This window comes from Microtus ochrogaster, chromosome 4 (genome assembly GCF_000317375.1).
Source record: "Microtus ochrogaster isolate Prairie Vole_2 chromosome 4, MicOch1.0, whole genome shotgun sequence".
NCBI lineage: Eukaryota > Metazoa > Chordata > Mammalia > Rodentia > Cricetidae > Microtus > Microtus ochrogaster.
The window spans coordinates 17,991,346-18,015,811 of NC_022011.1; the positions used below are offsets into that span (position 1 = coordinate 17,991,346).

Consider the following 24,466-nt stretch of genomic DNA (forward strand, 5'->3'; position numbering starts at 1 on the left):
TCCGCCTGCCTCTGCCTCCCAAGTGCTGGGATTAAAGGCGTGTGCCACCATCACCCGGCAAAAGATTAGATTTTAAATACCAATGTTTTCTGAAGATTATACTAGGAGTATAAGAAATATGTTATCAACATGAATGTGTAAAGCATGTCATTTTAATGTGCATTCTTTTTTATTCAAGATGTAAAGTGAGACATTTTGCTGTGCTTTTCAATTTTTTCCCTTCCCCAGCAGAAGCCCACAATCACACTTTGTCATTATTCATGGACTATGCTTTAACTACTTTACTTTTTTTTGTCTGTGTAGTCAGGGTCTCACTTAATATAGCCCAGGCTGGTCTCCCATGATATCTGGTGTAGGTGGAAATACGGGGTGAGATGTGGGGAGAGTAGCAAGGTAGAATATATTCTAACAAAGAAGACAGAAAAACACACAGATCATAGTCGTGAAGTTATGTGGGGATGAAACAATTCCACTACCTGAAGAGAAAGTTTCAAACCTGACAAGACTCAAGAGTTGGTAAGAGCAGGTACAAAGAAAAGATTAAACCTGCTCCAGAATTCTTGAAATCAGGCCTGTCTACTTGAAGTCATTTAAGTTAGAAACTTTTAATTAAAAAACTGTTCACATACCGAGTCTCTCAATCTGCCATAGCTGCAGATCATACTTTATCATCAATGAGCATCCTTTACCAACAATATAAAGATTATCCCAAGCCTGGCAGGTGGATCTCTGTGAATTCAAGGTCAGCTTGGTCTATATAGTGAGTTCCAGGCCAGGCAGAACTACATATTAAAATGCTGTCTCAGAACAAAACAAAAACAAACCACCAAAAAAGATCATAAAAATCAATGGCAACTTACTGTAGTCTTTGAAACATAACATTCTATTAACCCTCTGTTTTACAGGGAGAATAACGAGGGAGATTTGTGTAAATAAAAATTTTGCTTCTTCAAAAAGGAGTGGAATTTACAAACTATAACATGATGGAAAGTGCCGATTTGGACATGGTTCATTTCTCAAAGGTTCATATGCTAAAGGCTTGGTCCCAGTGTGTCAGAACTAAGAAGTGGTAGACCTGTAAAAGGTGAGGGCTAGGGTGTAGCTCAGAACATTTGTCTAGCATATACAGACAGGGTGCTGGATTCAATCCCCACATCACATAGATAGATAGATAGATAGATAGATAGATAGATAGATAGATAGATAGATAGATAGATAGATAGATAGATAGATAGATAGATAGATAGATAGGAGAAAGAAGTAATTAAGCAACTGAACATTCTGACCTGGAAAAGGATTCAGTTGAGTTAGTTCCCAAGAGAATCAGCTGTTATAAAAAAGCAAGCACTGACCACCTATCATCCCTGGTTCCGTCTTGCTATCCCACTTATCCCTCTCATGTGGGCTCCCACCATTTGCCATAATATGCTGCAGCAAAGGGACTGTCTGATTTTACATTTAAACCTCTTCTCTTTAAACATTATCCAGCCTCTGGTTACTTTGTTACAGAAATCAGGAATGAATTCTTCTAGTAAACTTGTCAACTTAAAAGTGTGAACCACTATGATACTGATTATAATTCATTTTCAACACACTAGTCTGGAAACCTATTCTCTACATACTTGTAGAGTGTGTCGAGGCCCCCTGGTCTTTCTAATTGCATGAAGTTGTGTCGCAGGTTGAGGTAGGTGATATCTTGACTGTAGAAGAGATGTTCAGGAACCTCCTCAAGGCTGTAGCATGAAAGGTCCACAGTGCTGATCCGCTGGGACACCACCTAAAGAAGGGCAAGAAGAAAAGCCTCCTGAACTATTGGGTGCTTTCACCCAGCATAGGCCATAATGGCATTTACACAAAAGGTGCTGATTATAAACTAGGAAGGGGGGAGTTATTCTGTTATTCATTTATAAAAACTGTTAAATTTTATTTTTCCCTAAAACCATAAGCTGATTTAAAAAAAAAAACAAAGGTATATGCCTACAATTCTAGCGCTGGAGAGGTGGAAGCAGGGTGATCGGTGAATCAAAGCCAGCCTTGGCTACACAGGGAGATTTAAGGCCAGCCTATTTAAAGACAACAAAAAATCGAAAACAAAAACCCTAAGGTACAACAAAGTCAGGCATAGTAGGTACATGCTTATAATTCTAGCACTTGGGAAGCTAGGCAGGAGGACCACTAAAAGTTTGGCCAATATGAGGTACAGCTAAGTTTCAGGCCAACCAATATGATAAAAGAGAGACCCTGTCTTTTATAGGAAAGAAAGAAAGAAGGAAGGAAAAAAGAAAGGAAGGGAGGAAGGAGGGAGGAAGGGAGGAAGTCCATGTCTCTATAAGGGATTAAAATTTTCACATTTTATACCATAAGCAATGTTAAGATGGTTCAAAATAGACAAGCCTAATAAGGGGCAGTGTGAGATGAAATGACTTTTGTAGCCACATGTCTCTGCTGCTTACTCACAAAGTTTCTTCTTCTACTGAAAGCATAAAATAAAACAGTTATACACACAGCATACTGCTGAGTATGCCAGGATGCCAAGGAGCAGCATCTTCTCTTTAAAGGGGCAGAAGAATGGAAGTTACTCACAACTGAAACCAGTTTTGCATAGAACAGATTTTATAGCTGATATAACACAGCAACAAAAACCAGCAAAACTGAAGTCTTTAAAATCTGTAATACTACAATAACGAATATGGCTATAATGTGTTTATTTTTTTTAAAGATTTTATTTATTTATTATGTATACAGTATTCTCAGTATTCTGTCTGAAGGTATGCCTTCAGGCCAGAAGAGGGCACCAGATCTCATTGCAGATGGTTGTGAGCCACCATGTGGTTGCTGGGAATTGAACTCAGGACCTTTGGAAGAGCAGGCAGTGCTCTTAACCACTGAGCCATCTCTCCAGCCCCTATAATGTGTTTTAAAACACCTGATAAAAATCACACGAGACATGCTATATCACTGTGGCATCCCTTCTGAAAACTGCTGCAAAGAATCCAAAGCGCACACATGTGCAGTTGCAGTACATTTTAATGGCTATGTCTTAATGGCTAAGCAGAGCTATGCTGAAGTGTCAATCATCCTCAGCATAGCGAAAGAGAGATTTATGACAGGTCATGCCCCATAGATAGGTTCACCTTTTAAGTGGTTCATCAAGGCTGTTCTAAAAACGTGCAGACCAAGAAGCACCAGGCTACAAGCTAGAGAGCAGCTATGTCAACCAGAGACTACTGTGGCAAGTGGGAAGCAATGTCAGTCTCATGTCTCAATCCCTTTAAAGGTCAAACTTCATTATGTCTTAATTCCGTCTAAGGATCACCTCACAGAGACAGTTCAGAGGGAAATGTACGTGAAAAGATTTTGACACCATTTTCTACTACAAGAACATAAGTAAGTAAAGACCCAGTGAAATCCCATTATTGTATTCATTATACACTAAGAAAGGTATGATGTTAAGGATGGTCACTTGTGGCTATAGCCTCATCTCCTATCAAAGAGCTTCCAACCTTAGATGCCTGCCGTTGCCATCTCTGGTATTCAGCCAAAGTCTCAAAGCTGACATGATAGGTCTGAGCTTGGGCTCCAGCTGAGCTGAAAGCAAGGGAGTGTTGGCGACGCTTCACTTCTTCTATCTGAAGAAGAGGAGGAGAAAATCATAACTACTAATCAGAAATAATGGTCAAAAAGCAGAAACAAGACATACTTTTTAAAATGACAAAAATCTGAGTAGACATTTCTCCAAAAATATATACAAATAACCACCAATAACATGAAATGACAATCAAGATCAACCGCCATTATGGTGAGGTAAATCAAGTACAAAGGCTGGATGCGGGGTATACAGCTATAATTCCAGTATCCAGGAGGCAGATGCAGAAGAACAGAGTATTCCAGGTCAGTCTGGGCTACCCTAAACTACAACAACTCAACTTCCACAGATTTGCTAAAGATATTTTCTTCCTATCACCACGGAACCACTTCTATCTTTGGCATCTCATTTTGGATGACATTGCTTCTGAATCTTGGCAGACCATCTACAAACTTACAAGTTATACTTGCAAATCAATACATTCTAGTGCTTATTAAAGATAGAACCAAGTGGCAGAAACACAAAATACTTTAAGCAAAAAAGAAGGAGACTGTAAAGACTCACTAAAATTAAAAATTTGGTAACATTCAATTGTGGTATTTACAACATAATCATTGTTCAATAGTAAGAAATCAGTACAACTATAGAAGTTGGTGCCAAAACAAAGAATTTCATTGAAACAAACAGAAAATATTCTAGAACAATCTTAAATGTTTTACTGTGGGGAACTGGAGAGATGACTCAGTGATTAAGAGCTCTTTCTGCTGTTGCAACGTTGGGTGGCTCACAGCCATCTGTAACTCTAGTCTCATGGGACCTGATGCCTTCTCTGGCCTCGAAGGGCACCAAGTACATATGTGGTGTATATACACATATACAGACAAAACACTCATTCACATAAAATTAAAGTGAAAGGGAAAAATAATTTAAATTAAGTAAATTTTAGATATTTTAAATTATATTTATATAACTTACCCTTAAAAAAAAAGAAGAAAAAAGAAAAGACTTTGTCAGGTATGGTGGCAAACACCTTTAATCCCAGCACTGGGAAGAAGAAGAAGAAGAAGGCAGAATGCTGGGAGTTCTATGTCTGCCAGGAATATATAGTGAGACTCTGTCTCAAGCAAACAAATAGACTGATGGGAAAAGCTTTTTTTTTTAAATATTTATTTATTTATTATGTATACAATATTCTGTCTGTGGTGCAGGCCAGAGGAGGGCACCAGACCTCATTACAGATGGTTGTGAGCCACCATGTGGTTGCTGGGAATTGAACTCAGGACCTTTGTAAGAGCAGGCAATGCTCTTAACCTCTGAGCCATCTCTCCAGCCCCTGGGAAAAGCTTTGTAGCAATAAACGCCACTACAAAATGATAAAAGGAATATCTCACCATTAATAGTTAATAATTTACAAAGTTGTACATATGTAAAACTACAAAATCAATTTATATAATACTAAATTAACATAATTATATGTAAATGTTGACTTTAATTTCTATTTCTTATGAGTAATTCACAAGACTTTCTCAGTATTTGACTATGAATGATTATCTAAACTTTTTTTGCATTTTAGTTTTTATTTTTACTAATGTGTATTGTGTGTCTGTATATGTCTATACAAGTGCCAGGCCCACATAGACCAGAAGAGAGCATGAACTCACTAGAAATGAAGTTACAGATGGTTGTGAGCCGCCATGTGGGTGTTTGGAATTGAACCTGGGTCCTCCTTAAGAGCAACCAATGTATTTAACCACTGGGCCATGTCTCCAGTCCATATTTTTAAGTTTCAATAATCATATTTCCCTTCCAAAGGTTTTTACTGAATCTTCCACAGGATTCTTATTTCAGACTTTTTGTAGTCCTATTCTGTCTTAGAAAATCTTAAGTATATTTATTTTCAAGGTCAGTGTATCCATTTATTTCTACCTCAATCTGAAAGTTTTTTGTTTTGTTTTGTTTATTAAATTTGTGGACATCGTCATTAACATAAAATATCCTGGTGTTTTCTGGGACTTGGCAGCAAGCACTTCTGTCCTCTCAGCCATCTCTCCCGCACAGGTTATCTGTTTTTAATACAGTATTATATCTATATTGTCATATATCTAGACCAATTGCATATTTCAAAGTATGACTGCCCCACATCATTTTCTCATTGAATCCTCTTCAATTCACACTAGTTATGCTGATCAAGCTTCAAAACGGAAAATGCTGGGGACTAAACCCAGGGACTGACAAGTGCTAGGTAAGCATTGTATCACTGAGCTATAGCCCTAGCTTTGAGTGTGTGTGTGTGTGTGTGTTCATGTATGCATGCACATGTATGCATGTGGAGGCCAGAGAACAACCTGGGGGGCGTCACTCCTTGAGAGCAGTCCACCTTGTCTGTTAAAACAGGGGTCTCTGGTTTACGTGGAAATGTACAAATGGGATAGACTGGAAAGGCAACAAGCCTCAGGAACCTGCCTGTCATTGTCTCCTCAGAATTAAGATTACAAGCATGCACCACCACACTTGTTTTTGTTTGTTTTGTTATTGTTTGCTCATTGTTTTTTAAACAAGGGTTCTGAGAATCAAGTTGAAGTCTCCCAGTTCTTCCTTTACTAACTGGACCTTAACAACCCAACCTTAACATTTCTAAATGACCAAGTTAATATTTAAAATTTTAAATCTTACCTTTCCTCCAACCAGAGGCAAAATGTGCATCTTTCCAGTTTGACAATCCTTCACTGAGGAAACAATAAGGCAGGTACCACAGAGAACAACTAGGCGTTCAGCCCATTTGTGAAGCTGGGTTTTTCCTTTGCGTACATTATAGATGCCAGACAGTAGGATTCGATCCAGATGATCCATCTGGCATGGTTTTTCTGAAAAGAAAACACTCCTTCAGAATGTACCATTAAAGAAACATAATACTGGAAGAGAAGGAAAATGCATGAGCCAACATTCAGTAGCCCTATTTATAGACATGAGGAATGAAGCAATATGGGTTTTACAAAATAAGATCTTAGTCCTAAAATAACACCTACCACTGCACTTATACAGTGGAAATACTTGTGAATTTTGGCCTACACCCTGAGCCTTTACCTCAGATGTCACTGCTAACCCTTCTCAAAACAGTCACCTTTCACATAGCAAGGAGTCTATATCATGGACTTTGGGTTCAGACTCACTGGAGCCTGAATGCAAGTGATGCCACTCCCTTCAATTTCATTACCTGGCCCACTGAGCTTACTGTCCTCACAAAGTTTAGATTCTATCATCCTGTATTGTCTTAGACTTTATTAAGCTACCTTCCAGAGTATTCTTGTAAAAAAAAAAAAGTAAAATAATATAAAGTACAAAGCATAATGGGAGTACAAAAGATATATGGAATAAAAGATAGTCATTGATATCAATCTATTTTAGAATAAAGAAACACATAAAAGAGTTCTCTAATTCTGTATATAATATTCCACCTCTCTGGCCCTTGCAAGGAAAAGCTTATGGATGGTACTTCAATCGACTGCTCCCATGATGGAGGCAGGAGAAGAGCATGCACCAGCTTCTCCTTGTTCAAGCACCCACCTTTCTATCATGATCATATGCCTGAGATAGAGAGAGCAAAACAGAACCCTGAGACAAAAGAGCTCTTTGTAAAGGCATTGGCAGAGACAAGTATCAAATACAGAAATAATGGGGGTTAAAAGTCTGGTAAAATGGCTCAGCTGAGGCCAGATGGTGGTGGCACATGCCTTTAATCCCAGCACTGGGGAGGCAGGGACAGGTGGATCTCTGTGAGTTTGAGGCCAGCCTGGTCTACAGAGAGAGTTCCAGGATAGGCTCCAAAGCTACAAAGAAACCCTGTCTTAGGGGGCGGAGAGAGATTGTCTCAGCTGACAAAAGTGCCTAAATTACCCCCTCCCCCAAAACCTACATAGAAGGACAGAACTAAGGCCCACAACTTGTTCTCCAACCTCCAGATCTGCACTATGGAAAACATATTTCTGCACACGCATGTGCGCGCACATACACACAAATATATACAATCAATCAAAATAAATAACCAAGGGAAGCAGCAGAAATAAGAGGTGGCACAAACAGTAAACAGAGCTCTCCAGGGATTACCACCAGATTACCCATGTGCCCTCAGGCACCACTTTGCCCACCTACTCAAGCATTTCTGCATATGTAATATGAAGAAATAGGTCAGATGCTCCAAAGACTCAAAATTACATTACTCAAATAAATTGTTAACACTGGACTTGTTGGATGGCCACTTCTACTGTAAGTCAATTTCTCTGCCTACATTCTAATTCCTCAGGGAGCCTGGTCCTCTCAGCTCTACACTTCCTAAGCTTCTACTGCCTGCTAGACATTCCCAACTGGGTGCTCACCAAAACTTAAAATGAGAAGATACATACTAAACGACAAAAGGGACTATTGATAGAGCAGTTAATGAGCTTGGGAAGTAAGTGCAAAAAATTAAATACGAATAATGACATATTTGTATTTTTTTTTAAGATTTATTTATTATATGCAGTATCTGCCTGTAGGCCAGAAGAAGGTGCCAGATCTCATTAAGGATAGTTGTGAGTCACCATGTGGTTGCCAGGAATTGAACTCAGGACCTTTGGAAGAACAGCCAATGTTCTTAACCACTGAGCCATCTCTCCAGCCCCCAACATATTGTATTTTATCTGTGTAATTAAACAAAATTTTCTGAAAGGTAAAATATAAAAACAATAATTACAAATATACAATATGCACATAAAATAAGAGTAAGAAAATAGAGACTACAAAAGTATTATATTAGTGCAGTTACTTCTGCATTTCTGAGTCTATTACTTTTTAAATTGTATGGATGTATGCATGTGCACGAACATGAAAAAACATGGCTCAAGAGGCTAGAGGCATCAGCTCTCCCTAGAACTGGAGTGAGAGGCAGCTGTGAGGCACCAGCAAGTGGGTGCTGGAACTCAGGTCCTCTCCAAGAGCAGTATCCACTCTTCGCTACTGAGCACGCCTATATTTTAACAAACTAGTTTCAGATATGCAAATTAACCTGAAGCAGTATGTTTTTACAATTTGGATAAAAGATTAACTTTTAACAATGTTATTTGATATTGAAAGAGATGTAGAAAAATGAGTACTCTACTGAATAACATGCTTACTGGTAACACATATTTGTGTAATTTAGGGACAGTTAGTCAAAATTCAAAAGGCAGACCTGTAATGACTCAAAAGTTCTACTCCTATGACTAAAGTCTTCCTCCTACACTCTAGAAGTCAGCCTCTCTCCTTTTCCTGACAGTCATCTCCTGGTTCTCTTTATAGGTTTGTCATTTGTAATACATATATCCTATATAAATACAGGCTAAACTACTGTAACAAACAGGATATAATGGCTCAAACAAAACATCTAACTTTACTCAGGTAGGCATTCTAGGTAGCCAGAGATCAACACTGTTATTCAGAAAGTCAGGATGATGGTGAACCTGCTACTTCTGACATCTGACTTCAAATACTGTTCTAATTATTGTCATCCTAGCCCTCAGGAGAGGAAAGTAGCAGTGAGGAACAGAACAAGACATAGAAGTGGCACTCATGAATTCCATGTCCTATCATGAAGAAAATACAGCCACATACGCACAGCTAATTGAAACAGGCTAGGAACCATCATATGCAATCTACAATTCTGTTACTCACGACTTAAGATATACAAACTACTACAGCACACCTCCACACAATATGGCTGAGATCTATGTGTTTCAACTTTTGGGTGTTTCCGAATTCTTGTTGTTGTTATTGTGCTTGTTTTTTGTTGTTTTCTGAGATAGGATCACATCTACACAGGCTGCTCTTGAACTTGAAATGTAGCCAAGAATGCCCTTCAACTCCTGATCTTCCTGCTTCTACCACCGAGTGTTGAAAGTTCAGGTATGTGCCACCTTGCCCGGCTCATTTTTGAACTTTGAATGGAAACATACTATGTGATCTGTGATAGTTAACTGTCAGTCTGACTGGAATCACCACAGAAACACACCTCTGTGTCTATGAAGGGATTCCTACAAGGGCTAGTGCAAGAGGTAAGACTCACCCTGAAAGTAGGGAGCCCCAACCCACGAACTAGGGTCACAGAGAGCTGAGCACCAGCATCCTTTCTCTGCTTCCTGACTGTGGGTGCAATGTAAGCAGTTACCTCCCACTCCTGTTGCCATGACCTCCTCTCAAACTGGGAGCCAAAATAAGCTTCTCCTTCCTTATGTCCAAATGTTCAAAGTGGCAGAATCACTGTCATCCTGATTTCCTTCTGACAGTTTTTTTTTATTTAAAAATTTTTTTTTCATTTTACATACCAATCCCAGTTCCCCTCTTTCCCCTTCTCCTTCCTACCCCCCATCCCACCCCCTACCCGCTACTCAGAGAGGGTAAGGCCTCCCTTGAGGAGTCAATGAATCTGACAGGTATCTTATCACAACAAGAACAGTAACCAATCAGGTTCTTGGTTATAGCTTCTCATTTGCATTTAAGCTCTTTACATGAAAGTCTCTTAAACAATGTAGGCAGATGCATTGTAGAAAGAGGCATCCTGAGCTATCCATCTACAACTACAACTTCTCTAACAACTCACACCCATGAGATTCCATTTCTTCTCATATAAAGGGATAAATTAATGTACTTCAAGTCCTCGTAGCTAATCACGTCAGCCACTCAAATTCAGTGATGAAAAATGTATTTATTTGCAAGATTGCCACCTTCTATCTCCACAGTACTGGGATAAAAACCCAGGGTTTTACACAGGTTAGACAAGCACTCTACTGCTGAGCTACATCCCTAAACTCTTTTCCACAGCCTTTGTACTGACTATCTCTTGTAGCTAGGGAACACAGGAGGAGAGCTGGTTTGAACTTAGGCCCATGACCTCAATGACTGTGTTCTATGTAAGCTGACTCATCCAACAACTCTACACAAGAAATATTTAAAGCTGATTACTTAGCACTTTGCTCACAGATAATACTTCAAACACTTCCTTTCTTTCAGTTAACTATGAATGTTTCTGGATTCAAGAACTGGAAAAGAAGGAAATTCTCTCTTATTGATAGTCTTAAGATATGTCCCACATTCTCTGACACTCTCCTTCAAAGGTGGAACCTAATTCTCTTCCCCGTCTGTAATGCAGGCTGTGATTAATGACTCAGTTTTTGGTTGTTCTGTTGTTGTTGTTGTTTTAAGGCTTCATTTCCTTTTTTAATGATTTATATTTTTATGTGTATTGGTCTGCATGTATGTCTGTGTGAGAGGATCAAATCCTCTGGAGCTGGAGTTACAGAGAGTTATAAGCTGCCATGTGGGTGCTGGGAATTGAACCTAGGTCCTTTCGAAGAGCAGCCCATTTCTTTCTTTTTAATTATGTGAGTGAGTGTGTGTGTGTGTGTGTGTGTGTGTGTGTGTGTGTGTGTGTGTGCAAGTGAGTAGAAGGGCCCAGAGGCCAGAGGAGGGTGTCTGATACCCTGCAGCTGGAGTTACGGGTGGTTCTGATTTACGTGGCATGGGTATTGGGAACTTAACTCTGTTCTCTAGAAGAGAAGTATGCATTCTTAACAAATGAGCCATCTCTCCAGCCTCAATAAACAGAAAATGGCAAAAGTGAAGTAAAGTTGTCAAAAAAGATACTGAGGCCTGCATGTGTATATACATTGTGTAGGTGGAAGTCATGTTTCATCCTTGGCTGCTACACTGTAGGTACAATTAAGCAATCCATGGAAAGTCAATATAACAAGGAACCAAGGTGTACTACCAATAATCAGTAAGGAACCGAGGCTCTAACCAACAACAGCCTTTAAACCACAGTAAAAAGTGAATGAATCCTCAAGGCTGGGAAGACAATTCTGTGGGTAAAGCTGTCTGCTTCCAAGTCTGACAACCTGAGTTCAATTCCTAAGACCTACATGGTAGAAGGCAAGAACTGAGAAGTTGCCCTTTGACCTCCCCATGAAGATCATGCATACTTGCATGTGTGCGTGACTATACACATGCAAAGATATTCATATATCCACAAATGTAATACAAAAAAAATTCAAGTGAATCTGGTTGGAGAGATGACTCATCTCGCAGTTCAGATAACTCATAATCATCTGCAACTCAAGTTCAAGGGATCCTACTCCTCTGATAGACTCCAAGGGCACCATGCAAGCAGATAGTGCATGTACATATATACATATAAAATAAAAATAAGTTTAAAAAGTGAATCAAGCCTCAGATGATCATCTTATGACACTCAAACCTGAGCCATCCAGCTAAAATTGCTCCTTTATTTCCAACCCAGAGAAATTACAAAATATACATTTGACATTACTATGTTTTAAGGTAATTTGTTACATAGCCAATAGGTAACTCACCTATCTACCTCTACCTACCTTCCCCCCACGTATTTGCTTGTTACCTTTAGATTTGGGCACCAGATGCATACTGTCTATTTTATAAAATAATTACTTTTAAAATTCCCTTCAATGAGCATAATTTTCTCACTCAAATTATACTAACTTATCTAAATCAGTAGAGTTCATTTTTAAGGTTTCCCATCTAGCACCTGACAGAACCACCATCCAACAGTATCAAACACACTCTTGTAGTTTATACTGCAACTATTCTCTTACAGAATGCTTCATATGGCCATACTATAATTTATCAAGTGGTGGTGGTAGAAAATTGGTGGCATCAGAGTCAACAACTGTGCTACATCCTTGTATGTAAAAGAAATTTTGAGGGCTGGTGAAACTCAACGGATTACAGCCTGGGCTTGCGATAAGTCTCCAGCAATACCTCCGCACCAACCAGGAGCCTGACCAGCACCAGATGTCAGGCAGCTGGGTACTATTATGATCTCTTTGGAAAGAGGAAGCATAGTTCCACCCAGGGCCATGACATTCTAAGAGGGACAAGGCCTAGGGCCTGATATGGGAGAGAGAGACAAAATAGTTCATATCCTGTGGCAGAGGCATATCCGAGGAGGCAAAAGAGATGAGGAATGGGCTGAGGTGAGTGACTTCATTGCCACCCATGTCTGGGTTCAGATACTGATGCATCCAAGGTCTCTGATGTCTGTGGCTCCTGATCCCACCAAAGGCAGAGAGGATAAGGCTATTCAGAGCTGGTCCTGCCCCTAACTGACTGTAACTCTAGGGAGAACTGGTCCTGCCCCTCACTGGCTAAAATACTCAGAGAGAGGATCCCACATCTCTCCCAGGCTGCACAGTAGAGCTGACGCTGGTTGCACGGCATGGGTGTACTGACTCTGAGGACATAAGAATGGAGGAGCAGATCACATCTCTCTCATCTGCCATGTGGTGGCATGGATAAGAAAAAAATCTCCTCTCTTCACTCCTCACCTCCTGAAGCAGGTGGAGGACCTGACCCAACCCCTCACTAGCTGCAGCACTCAGAAGAGCAGGCCCTGAATCTCGCATAAGCAGCACAACAGACCTGACCCTACGGTCCAAAGTGTGGGTGAGCCAGCCCTGAAGTTGTGAGCATGGGAAAGCTGTCCCCATTACTCATCTATCTTGAGGCAGCATGGGCAGGGTAGAAATCTGCTCCCCATCAATGCCTGAGGCAGGTATGAGAGCTGGCCCTGTCCCTCATCCACTGTGGCACTTCAGAAAATGTCCCCTACACTTTGCCTGGGCAGCAAGGTAGAGCTGGCCCTGAAGGTGTAGGTGTGGGAGAACCCACCTTGAGGACATGAAAGCTGGAGAATTGCCCTGCTCTCTGCTCATAGCTGAAAGGGGTGAACTAGTCAGGGCAATGCTGAAGAGCGAAGACAGAGGAGAGCTGGCAGGCTGACCAACTTTGCAACTAGCCAGTTCCAGATCCGGAGTTATGTGTTCTCCACCGCAACATCACATCTGTGATCTGCTGGAGCACAGGGGTAGGAGGGCATCAGTCCTGTGGACCCAGAGTTGCAGGAGCTCCAAGACACAAGACAGTAACAGGATATACAAGAAGAGCCCCAGTGAGGGCCCAGCGTTAATAGTGCAACAGAGACCAGGGGCCTCAAACAAGACCAATGATTCTTTTCGATAAATGCCTGCATGTAAAAATATATGGATATAGGGCTTTATTGTATGATTCACTGTGAAACACTGAAGCTTCTTCCATAAAGAGATTTTTCCCCTTTTTCCTTTTTTTTCTTTTTTTTCCCCCTAACTTTTAATTTTTTTGCTGGGGTGGGGCAAGAGATGGGTGGGATCAGGAGGGACAATGTGAAAGACACAAAGAATAAATTTAAAAAAATAAAATAAAAAAGTAAGAAATCCCAAGGCATTTTAAAGCTCGACTTTCATTCTGGAATAAAAACACTCACTGCAAAAAGAACCCACTTCAATCATAGTCAATTAAAGGGCATGCTATCATTTCAACTCATGATTTTTAGTATTTGCTTTATTAATTTTACTATATGTATCTGGGCATATGCACTTGAGTACCACGCTGGCAGAGGCCAGAAGAGGGTAACAGATTCCCTGGAGATAGAGTTACCCAGGGTTGATTGTGATCCCACTGTACATGTGTGCTGCAAACCAAGATCAGGTTTTCTGTGAAAGTAGCACACGCTCTTAACAGTTTGAGTATATATATATTAATTTTTTTTTCTTTTTCAAGACAGGGTTTCTCTATGTAACCACTCTGGCTATCCTGGAACTTACTCTGCAGACCAGGCTGGCCTCAAACTCACAAAGATCCACCTGCCTCTGCCTCGCAAGTGCTGGGATTAAAGGTGTGTGACACCACTGCCCAGCATCAGTTTGGGTTTTTAAAGAGTTTTATATCAATAGATGGTTCAATTCCTCAAATTGACGCTAATTTTTCTCAGATTTGACTTCAAACTATCAACTACTCTCCTCCACAAACCACCAAAGGATTTTATTTGCATTTCTCTCTTCCGACACTTAGTAACTCACTCATTCACTCGCTCTCATATCTCTCAAGAATATCTATGTATTATTTTCCTACTCTGAAAACACTTTTTGTTTCTTCCTTTTTCAATTAGCTGAAGGGAATATACACCACTTCAGTTTATAAAAAACAAAATCATCTATCCAACACCTTTCCTGATCTCTTAGGGTACCACAGGCATGTACGTGAACACACACACACACAATAAATCTTTAAAAATGTAAATAAGGCATAATCTAATAATGGTATAAAGTAGTTGCAATAAATAAACATTTAAAGGGAAGTTATTTTTACAAATAAATTTTGCTATTTTTCGTTTTTTTGTTTTGTTTTTTTCGAGATTGGGTTTCTCTGTGTAACAACCTTGACTGTTCTGGAACTTGCTCTATAGACCAGGCTGGTCTCGAACTCAGAGATCCACCTGACTCTGCCTCCTGAGTGCTAGGACTAAAAGCGTGCACCACCACCGCCCTACTTGTTTTAGCTAATTTTTAAAAATCTTCCTTTACTCCCTGATGTTTTGTTGTACTTTTAACTGACTTAAAAATAACTTTTGATATAAAATACTTCTAGCAAACAATCAATTTAAAGTAGTTAACAGAGTCACTACTGATAAAGCCTTACCACCATAAAATCGAATCATGCAGCTGAGGTCAGGGTTCGTAGCCTCCTCCTGTATGCGCACAGGATCTTCAAATCCCAGCCTTGATAAGTAATCGTAAACAATCTGGAGAGGCCGTTCAGTGGGTTCCAATCTCCTGCTTACACAATTCAAAACATAACACGTGATAAGTAATAAAGATGTGCTTATTTTCCTCAGCTCAATTTCGTCTTGATTTTTACTCCAAGATCAAGCAAGGGACTGGAGAGATGGCTCAGAGGTTAAGAGCACTGCCTGCTCTTCCAAAGGTCCTGAGTTCAATTCCCAGCAACCACATGGTGGCTTACAACCATCTGTAATGGGGTCTGGTGTCCTCTTCTGGCCATACACACAGACAGAATATTGTATACATAATAAATAAATAAATAAATATTTAAAAAAAAAAAAGATCAAGCAAGACTGAGTATGTGTGTACATGCACGAGTGTGCAAGTGCACAGACAACAGTGGTGGATTGATCTCCGTCTGTTCCCCTGAGACAGGCTCTCTAGCGTCTGGGCTAGGCTGGCTGGTCAGCAAGCTCTTTGCACCCACCTGCTTCTATCTTCCAATGCTGGGGCTACAAGAAGTAACTACATACCCAGCTTTTCATGTGGGTGGAGGGAATTTGAGCTCAGATCTTCAACTTGTAGAGCAAGCACTCTTGCCTACTGGGCCAAGAACTGTTTTAATATCATACAACTAATCAAAACAAGTGGTTTTCAACATAATGAGTCTTAGGACTCCTTTTTACATTGTGAGAACCAAAAAAAAAAAAAAGCTTCTGTTTACATACACTGAATTCACTGATAGTATTGAATTAGGAATTAAAATTAAGAATTTCCAAAGCTTTGTCATAAAACAATTATTATACTCATTATATAATAACATAGATTATTTTAAAATATGTTTTCAAAAAAAAGTTTTGTAAAAAGAGTAACAACCATTGCTTTGTATTTTTGTGAATCTTTCTTTTCAGGGTTTTTTTTTTTCTTTTTTTGAGAAAGGGTCTAACATAGGCCAAGCTGGCCTAGAACCCAGAATGTAGCTGAGAATGACTTTAAACTTCTGATCCTCCAGCCTTTGCCTCCCAAGTGCTGGAATTACAGACATATGTCACCATGCTTGGTCATTTTTTAAGAAATTTCTTATCAGATGGTTTAACAGAAAACAACTAAAATTTAGTATCTCCTTCTATAGTCAGTACATGGGAATAGCAGCCGTGCTGGTTCTGGAAAACAACACTGCATCCTCACAGGGACTGCAAGTGAAAAGGAAAATAGATACTATGTTATAGAGTGGTCTCAACCTCACAAACCTCTTTAAAGAATCTCAGAAGCAAGTCTGCTAGTACATGCCACAAAATCCTAGCATGATAATGAGGCCTGAGGATTAAGAACTGGAAGTCAGCTGAGTTATGAGACCCTGATTCAAAAAAAAAAAAAAAAAAAAAAAAAAAAAACGGGGAGAGTCTCAGAGGGCTCCTGGGATCCTCTGACCACTTCTGAGCTAAACTTAAAGGCAGAAACAACAATAACAAAAATGTATAATATAAAGAGTTATATTCCCCATAACTAATTTCAAATAAGCATATACACAAACACAGATGTAGAATTTGTTGCCTGCTCTGCTCTAGGGACCATATGTCTCCATTCATTTTACAGAGAACATCTTCAAAACAGCTAGGAATAGCCGGGCGGTGGTAGCGCACGCCTTTAATCCCAGCACTTGGGAGGCAGAGGCAGGCAGATCTCTGTGAGGTCGAGACCAGCCTGGTCTACAAGAGCTAGTTCCAGGACAGGCTCCAAAACCACAGAGAAACCCTGCCTCGAAAAACAAAAAAAAAAAAAAAAAAAACCAGCTAGGAATGAATGACGTAATAAACCCCCAAACCATTCTACTATGAGGCCCAGATTAAAAGCTAAAGCTCCTAGTAATTTTGCATTTTAAGTCAAATTTAGGATACTTTGAAAATATAGAAGAAAAAGAAATGACCATTATCTATGTGGACTGAAGGGGTTTCAGCAGTCTCAATAGCAGACTGATTTTGTTGGGACTATTTTAAGGTATGTTACTTTTGTTTATGTGCATTTGTTTAACTCTGTGAAGCTGTGATACTCTACCTGTCTCAAACACCTGATGGTCTAATAAACACCTGAACAGCCAATAGCAAGAGAGGAGAAAGGATAGGCAGGGCTGGCAGGCAGAGAGAATACAAAGGAGAAAACCGGGAAAAGTGGTCAGAGTAGTAGCTTGAGAAGGGGAGGACATTAAGGGCTAGTCACCCAGCTACACAGCAACCACAGAATAAGAGTTAGATTTAAAGAAGTAAGAGAATGGGAAAAACACATAGGCCAAAGGGTGGGTGGGATAATGTAAGTTAAGGAAAGCAGGCAAGAAACAAGCCAAGCTAAGGCTGGACATTTATAAATAGAGTAAGACTCCGTGTGTAATTCATTTAGGAGCTGGGTGGTAGGTCCCCCAAAACACTCCAAAGAGCATAACATTATTTTTATATCTTCTGATAATTCTTTTCATCAAAAAGCAAATAGTAATAGATGGAGTAGTTAAACATACAGGCTTGAAAAGTCAGAATGCCTGATCTGGAGACTGAGTTCTGCTTGCCACTGCTTCCTGTATAATAATCGTCCTGTATTAAATTCCTTGCTAGTATAAAAAGAATGAAAATCGAATTCATAGGGTTGCTACTAAGACTATCTTTCTTACAACAAGAGCAATATAACATGTAAAGCATTTAGCAAAATATCTTGCATGTAATGTGTCCCCTAATACTGACGACTGTAGTTCCAAAACAATTTAGGATTGAGGTCAGTGAAATGGTAAAGACAAGGTCCCTGCCACCAAGCATGATCCACCTGGGTGTGATTCCTGGGAACGACAGGGTAGAAGGAGAGAATTAACTCCCACAAGTTGTCCTCTGACCTTCACATGCTCACAATGGCATACATGTGTCTACAACAACACACACACACAGGCATGCACACAAATAAATGTAAAAAATTAAGACTGCAAGGCCCGAGCCAGCAACCTCCACAGGAGCAGGCCCAAGCCAGTGACCTCTGCAGGAGCAGGTACAAGGGAGCGACCACCAAGGGAGAAGGTGCAAACCAGAGACCTCTGAGGGACAAGACCCAAGCCAGGGACCTCCACTGGAGCAGGCCTGATTCTGGGACATCCTCAGGAACAGGCCCAAGTCAGCAATCACCACAGGAGTAGGTACAAGGGAGCAGCTGTTGAGGAAGCAGGCCTGAGTTAGAGCTCTCTGCCAGACTGGGTCCAAGCCAGGGACCTTTGCCAGAGCAGGCCCAAGCCAGGAGTAAGCCGGAGCCAGAGACCTCAGTAGGAGCTGGCCTGAACGACCACAGGGATTGCAGAGCAACTCCTGGGAAACCCTAGTGACCTCCGGGAACACCAAGAGACCTCTGGAGTGACTGAAACAATGGCCCCCACTGCACCACAATGAGCGACCTCTGAGCCTTGGACAACTGGCATTAGGAAGATTGATCACCAGAAACACAACCCAACTACACCAATCAGAGAAAAAGATGGGTAGACAAAATATGAACACACTCAACACTACAAAGGTCAACATGACACCAACAAAAACTGGTGGCTCTACAACAGCAAGACCTGAACAAACAAATATAGATGAAGCAGAATAAAATAACCTAAAAAACAATTTTAGGATAATGTTTGAGGCCCTTAAAGAGAAAATAAAAAATTTCCTCAAAAAAATGAAGGAAAAGATCAACAAAAAATTAGAAGAAATTAACAAATCCCTTAAAAGAAAACCAAGGAAAAGCAGGCAAACAGATGAAAAAAATAATGATTCAAGACTTGAAAACTGAAATAGAGACAAAAAGGAAAACACAAACTGAGGGAATTCTGGAAACAGCAGATATGGGAAAATGATCAGGAATCACAAATGCAACCATAAACAGCAGAATACAAGAGATGGAAGAGAGACTCTCAAGCGCTGAAGATACAATAGAGGAAATAGACTCATCAGTCAAAAAAAAAAAATTAAATCTAACAAAAGCTTAACACAAAATATCCAGGAAATATGGGACACCATGAAAAGACCAAACCTAAGAATAATAGAGATAGAAGGAGAAGAAGTCCAACTCAAAAGCACAAACTTTCCCAACCTAAAGAAAGCTATGTATATAAAGATACAAGAAGCTTATAGAACACCAAATAGACTGGACCAATAAAGAAAGTCCCCTTGCCACATAATAATCAAAACACTAAATATACAGAATAAAGAAATAATATTAAGAGCTTCAAATGAAAAAGACCAAATAACAAATAAAAGGCAGACCTATCAGAATTACACCTGACTTCTCAATGGAAACAATGAAAGCCAGAAGGTCCTGGTCAAGCGTAATCCAAACATTAAGAGATCACGGATGCCAGCCCAGACTACTCTACCCAGCAAAACTTTCAATCACCATAGACGGACAAAACAAGATATTCCATAACAGAACCAGATTTAACCAACACCTAGCCAAAAAACCCAGTCCTACACAAAGTACTAGAAGGAAAACTCCAACCCAAGGTAATAAGCTACATCCACAAAAACAGACAATAGATAATCTAACAGCAACAAATCCCAAAGAAGGGAAAAACACACACAATAACATCACCAACGACGAAATCTAAAGTAATAGGAACTAGCAATCACTGATCATTAATAACCCTTAATATAGGCTCAACTCACCTATAAAAAGACACAGGCTAAATAGATTGGATACAAAACAGAATCCACCCTTCTGCCACATATAAGAAATACATTTCAATATCAAAGACAGAGATCACCTCAGAGTAAAAAGCTGGGAAAAAATTTTCCAATCAAATGGACCTAAGAAACAAGCTAGTATAGCCAGTTTAATATCTAACAAAAAAAGACTTCAAACTAAAATCATTCAAAAGAGACAAAAAGGACATTTCATATTAGTCACAGGAAAAATCCATCAAGTGGAAATCAATACTTAATATCTATGCCCCAAATACAAGAGCCCTCATATGTCAAAGAAACACTTCTAAAGTTTAAATCACAAATTAAACCACATACATACACTAATAATGGGTGACTTCAACATCCCACTCTCACCACTGGACACTTCATCAAACAGAGAAATAAGGGAATTAACAGATGCTATGAAATCAAATAGACTTAACAGACATCTATAGAATATTCAATCCAAACATAAAAGAATATACCTTCTTCTCAGGACCTCATGGAACGTTCTCAAAAAATTGAGCACGTATTAGTTAACAAAGCAAACCTCCAGAGATACAAAAAAGTTGGAATAACCCAATGTATCTTACCGGATCACCATGACTTAAAATTAGAATTCAACAGCAACACTAATTCCAGAAATGCCACAAACATAAAAATTAAACAATGTTCACTTGAATCATCAATGGGTCAAGAAAGAAATAAAGGAAGAAATCAAAGACTTCCTAAAATTCAATGAAAATGACCACACAACATACCCAAATCTATGGGACACAATGAAAGCAGTGTTAAGAAGAAAATTCATAGCACTAAATGCCTAAATAAAGAAGCTGGAAAAAATCCACACTAGTGAGTTAACAGAACACCTGAAAACTCTAGAACAAAAAGAAGAAAATTCACCCACATGGACTAGATGGCAGTAAATAATCAGATTGAGAGCTGAAATCACCAAAAGAGAAACAAAGAAAACAATACAAAAAAAATTAATGCGACAAAGACTAGGTTCTTTTTTTTTGTTTTGTTTTGTTTTTTGTTTTTCCAGACAGGGTTTCTCTGTGGTTTTGGAGCCTGTCCTGGAACTAGCTCTTGTAGACCAGGCTGGTCTCGACCTCACAGAGATCTGCCTGCCTCTGACTCCAGAGTGCTGGGATTAAAGGCGTGCGCCACAACCGCCCGGCAAAGAGTAGGTTCTTTGAGAAAATCAACAAAATAGATAAACTTTTATCCAAACTAACCAAAAGGGAGCAGAGAATATCCAAATTAACAAAATCAGAAATGAAAAAGAGAGCTAACAAGACACAGAGAATTCAGAAAAATCATTAGGTCATATTTGGGAAACCTGTATTCCACGAAATTGAAAAACTTAAAGGAAATGGCCAATTTTCTGGATAAATATCACTTACCAAAATTAAGTCAAGACCAGATAAGCAAATTAAATAGATCTATAACTGCTAAAGAAATAGAAACAGTCATCAAAAGTCTCCCTACCAAAAAAAAAGCATAGGACCAGATGGTTTCAGCACAAAATTCTACAAGATTTTCAAAGAACTAATACCAATACTCCTCAAATTGTTCCACACAATAGAAACAGAAGGAACATTACTGAACTCTTTTTACAAGACTACAATTACCCAAACCACACAAAGACATTACTAAGAAATAGAATTACAGACCAATCTTACTCATAAACACTAATGCAAAAATACTCAATAAAAATCTGGCAAACCAAATCTAAGAACACATCAAAAAATTATCCAGGCCGGGCGGTGGTGACGCACGCCTTTAATCCCAGCGCTCGGGAGGCAGAGGCAGGAGGATCTCTGTGAGTTCAAGACCAGCCTGGTCTACAAGAGCTATTTCCAGGACAGGCTCCAAAACCACAGAGAAACCCTGTCTAGAAAAACAAAAAAAAAAATATATATATATATCCATTATGACCAAGTAGGCTTCATCCCAGAGATGCAGGGATGGTTCAATATACAAAAATCTGTCATTATAACCCACCATATACACAAACTGAAAGGAAAAAAAAACAGCACATGATCATCTCATTAAATGCTGAAAAAGCTTTTGACAAAATGCAAAGGTCTTGGAGAGCACAGGAATAAAAGAAACATACCTAAATATAATAAAGGCAATATACAGCAAGCCATCAGCCAGCATCAAACTAAATGAAGAGAAACTCAAGGCAATCCCACTGAAACCAGGAATAAGATAAGGTTGTACACGCTCCATATCTATCCAATATAGTGCTTGAGGTTCTAGCTAGAGCAATAAGACAACAAAAAGAGATCAAGAGGATACAAATTGAAAAAGAAGTCAAACTCTTACTATTTGCTGATGATGTGACAGTTTACATAAGTGACCCCAAAAATTCTACCAAGGAACTTCTACAACTCATAACACTTTCAGTAATGTAGCAGGATATAAGATTAACTTGAAAAAAATCAGTAACTCTCCTTTATACAGATGGGCTGAGAAAGAAATCAGAGAAATATCACCCTTCACAATAGCCACAGATAACATAAAATATCTTGGAGTAACTCTAACCAAACAAGTAGAAGACCTGCATGAAAAGAACTTATAATCTTTGAAGAAAGAAATTGAAAAAGACACTAGAAAATGGAAAGGTCTCCGATGCTCCTGAGTAGGTAGAATTAATATAGAAAAAATGGCAATCTTACTAAAAGCAATCTACAGATTCAATGCAATGCCCATCAAAATTCTTCACAGACCTCAAAAGAACAATACTCAACTTCATATGGAAAAGCAAAAACCTGTACAATGAAGGAATTTCTGCAGGCATCACAGTCCCTGACTTCAAACTCCACTACAGAGCTACGGTACTAAAAACAGCCTGGTATTGGCATAAGAACAGACAGGAGGACCTATGGAACCAAAGTGAAGATCGGGATATAGATCCACACACCTAACACCTGATTTTTGACAAAGAGGCAAAAAATATAAAATGGAAAAAAGAAAGCATATTCAACAAAAGTTGCTGGCATAACTGGATATCAACATGTAGAAGAACAAAAATAGATCCGTATCTATCACCATGCACAAAACTCAAGTCCAAAGGGATCAAAGACTTCAACACAGAACCAACCACACTGAACCTCACAGCAGAGAAAATGAGAAGTACACTTGAACGCATTGGCACTTCCTAAATTTAACCCCAGTAGCACTGACACTGAGAGAAACAATTAATAAATGCGACCTCCTGAAACTGAGAAGCCTCTGTAAAGCAAAGGACACAGTCAACAAGACAAAATGGCACCCTAGAGAATGGAAAAAAATCTTCACCAACCCCACATCAGACAGAGGGCTGATCTCCAAAGTATACAAAAAAACAAAACAAAAAAAACCCAAGAAATTAAGAAATTGGTCATCAAAAGAACAAATAATCCAATAAAAAAAAATGGAGTACAGACCTAAACAGAGAACTCTCAACAGAGGAATCTAAAATGGCTGAAAGACACTAAGGAAATGTTCGACATCCTAAGTCATCAGAGAAATGCAAACCAAGACAACTCTGAGATTCCATCTTACACCTATAAGAATAGCCAAGATCAAAATAACTGATGACAACTTATGCTGGAGAGGACATGAGGTAAAGGGAACACTCCTGCATTGCTGGTGGGAGTACAAACTGGTACAGCCACTTTGGAAATCAGTATGCCAATTTCTCAGAAAATAGGAATAACCTACCTTAAGACCCAGCAATACCACTTTTGGGTATATACCCAAAGGATGCTCAATCAAACCACAAGGACACATGCTCAACTATGTTTATAACAGCATTGTTTTTCATAGCCAGAACTTGGTAACAACCTAAACGTTTGTCCCTTAATTGAAGAATGGGTAAGGAAAATGTGGTACATTTACACAATGGAGGACTACACAGCAGAAAAAAAAAATGACATCTTGAAATTTGCGGGCAAATGGATGGATCTATAAAACATCATATTGAGTGAGGTAACCCTGACCCAGAAAGACAAATAAAATATGTAATCACTCCTAAGTGGCTTCTAGACATAAAGCAAAGGAAAACCAGCCTACAACTCACAATCCCAAAGAATCTAGACAACCAAGAGGACCCTAAGAGAGATATACATGGATCTAACCTACATGGGAAGTAGAAAAAGACAAGCTCTCCTGAGTAAATTGGGAACATGGGGATCATGGAACAGGGTAGAAAGGAAGAGGAAGGGAAGGGAGGGGAGTGGAGAAAGATATATAGCTCAATAAAAACAATTATAAAAAAATTAAGATTGGCATTATGTTTTAATTTGATTAAAAATAGAGTATCTCTTCTACTTGAAAAAAAACACTAAACAAGCACTACATCAAAGTCTATGCACCTTCAAAAGGTCTTAAAGAGCATTTAGCAATTATATTGATTAGAAAAATAAAGCCAGTGTGATGGTTTGAATGAAAATGGACCCATAGGTTCATAGGAAGTGACACTATTAGGAGGTATGGCCTTGTTGGATGAAGTATGACACTGTGGGTGGTGTTTGAGGTTTAAGAAGCTCAAGGTAGGC

General features: G+C 39.3%; 1 protein-coding gene across 1 annotated transcript in view; it reads right to left on the reverse strand.

Annotated features, from left to right (window-relative positions):
• The window catches only part of Phlpp2 (PH domain and leucine rich repeat protein phosphatase 2), an 81,200-nt gene that overhangs the window by 34,581 nt on the left and 22,153 nt on the right, over positions 1-24,466 (reverse strand). The window contains exons 3-6 of the mRNA XM_005345687.3: positions 15,143-15,276; positions 6,260-6,450; positions 3,504-3,629; positions 1,623-1,777 (exon numbers count right to left, since the gene is read on the reverse strand). Of these exons, the coding sequence (XP_005345744.1) occupies positions 1,623-1,777; positions 3,504-3,629; positions 6,260-6,450; positions 15,143-15,276 (606 nt within the window). The remainder of the gene's footprint in view (positions 1-1,622; positions 1,778-3,503; positions 3,630-6,259; positions 6,451-15,142; positions 15,277-24,466) is intronic.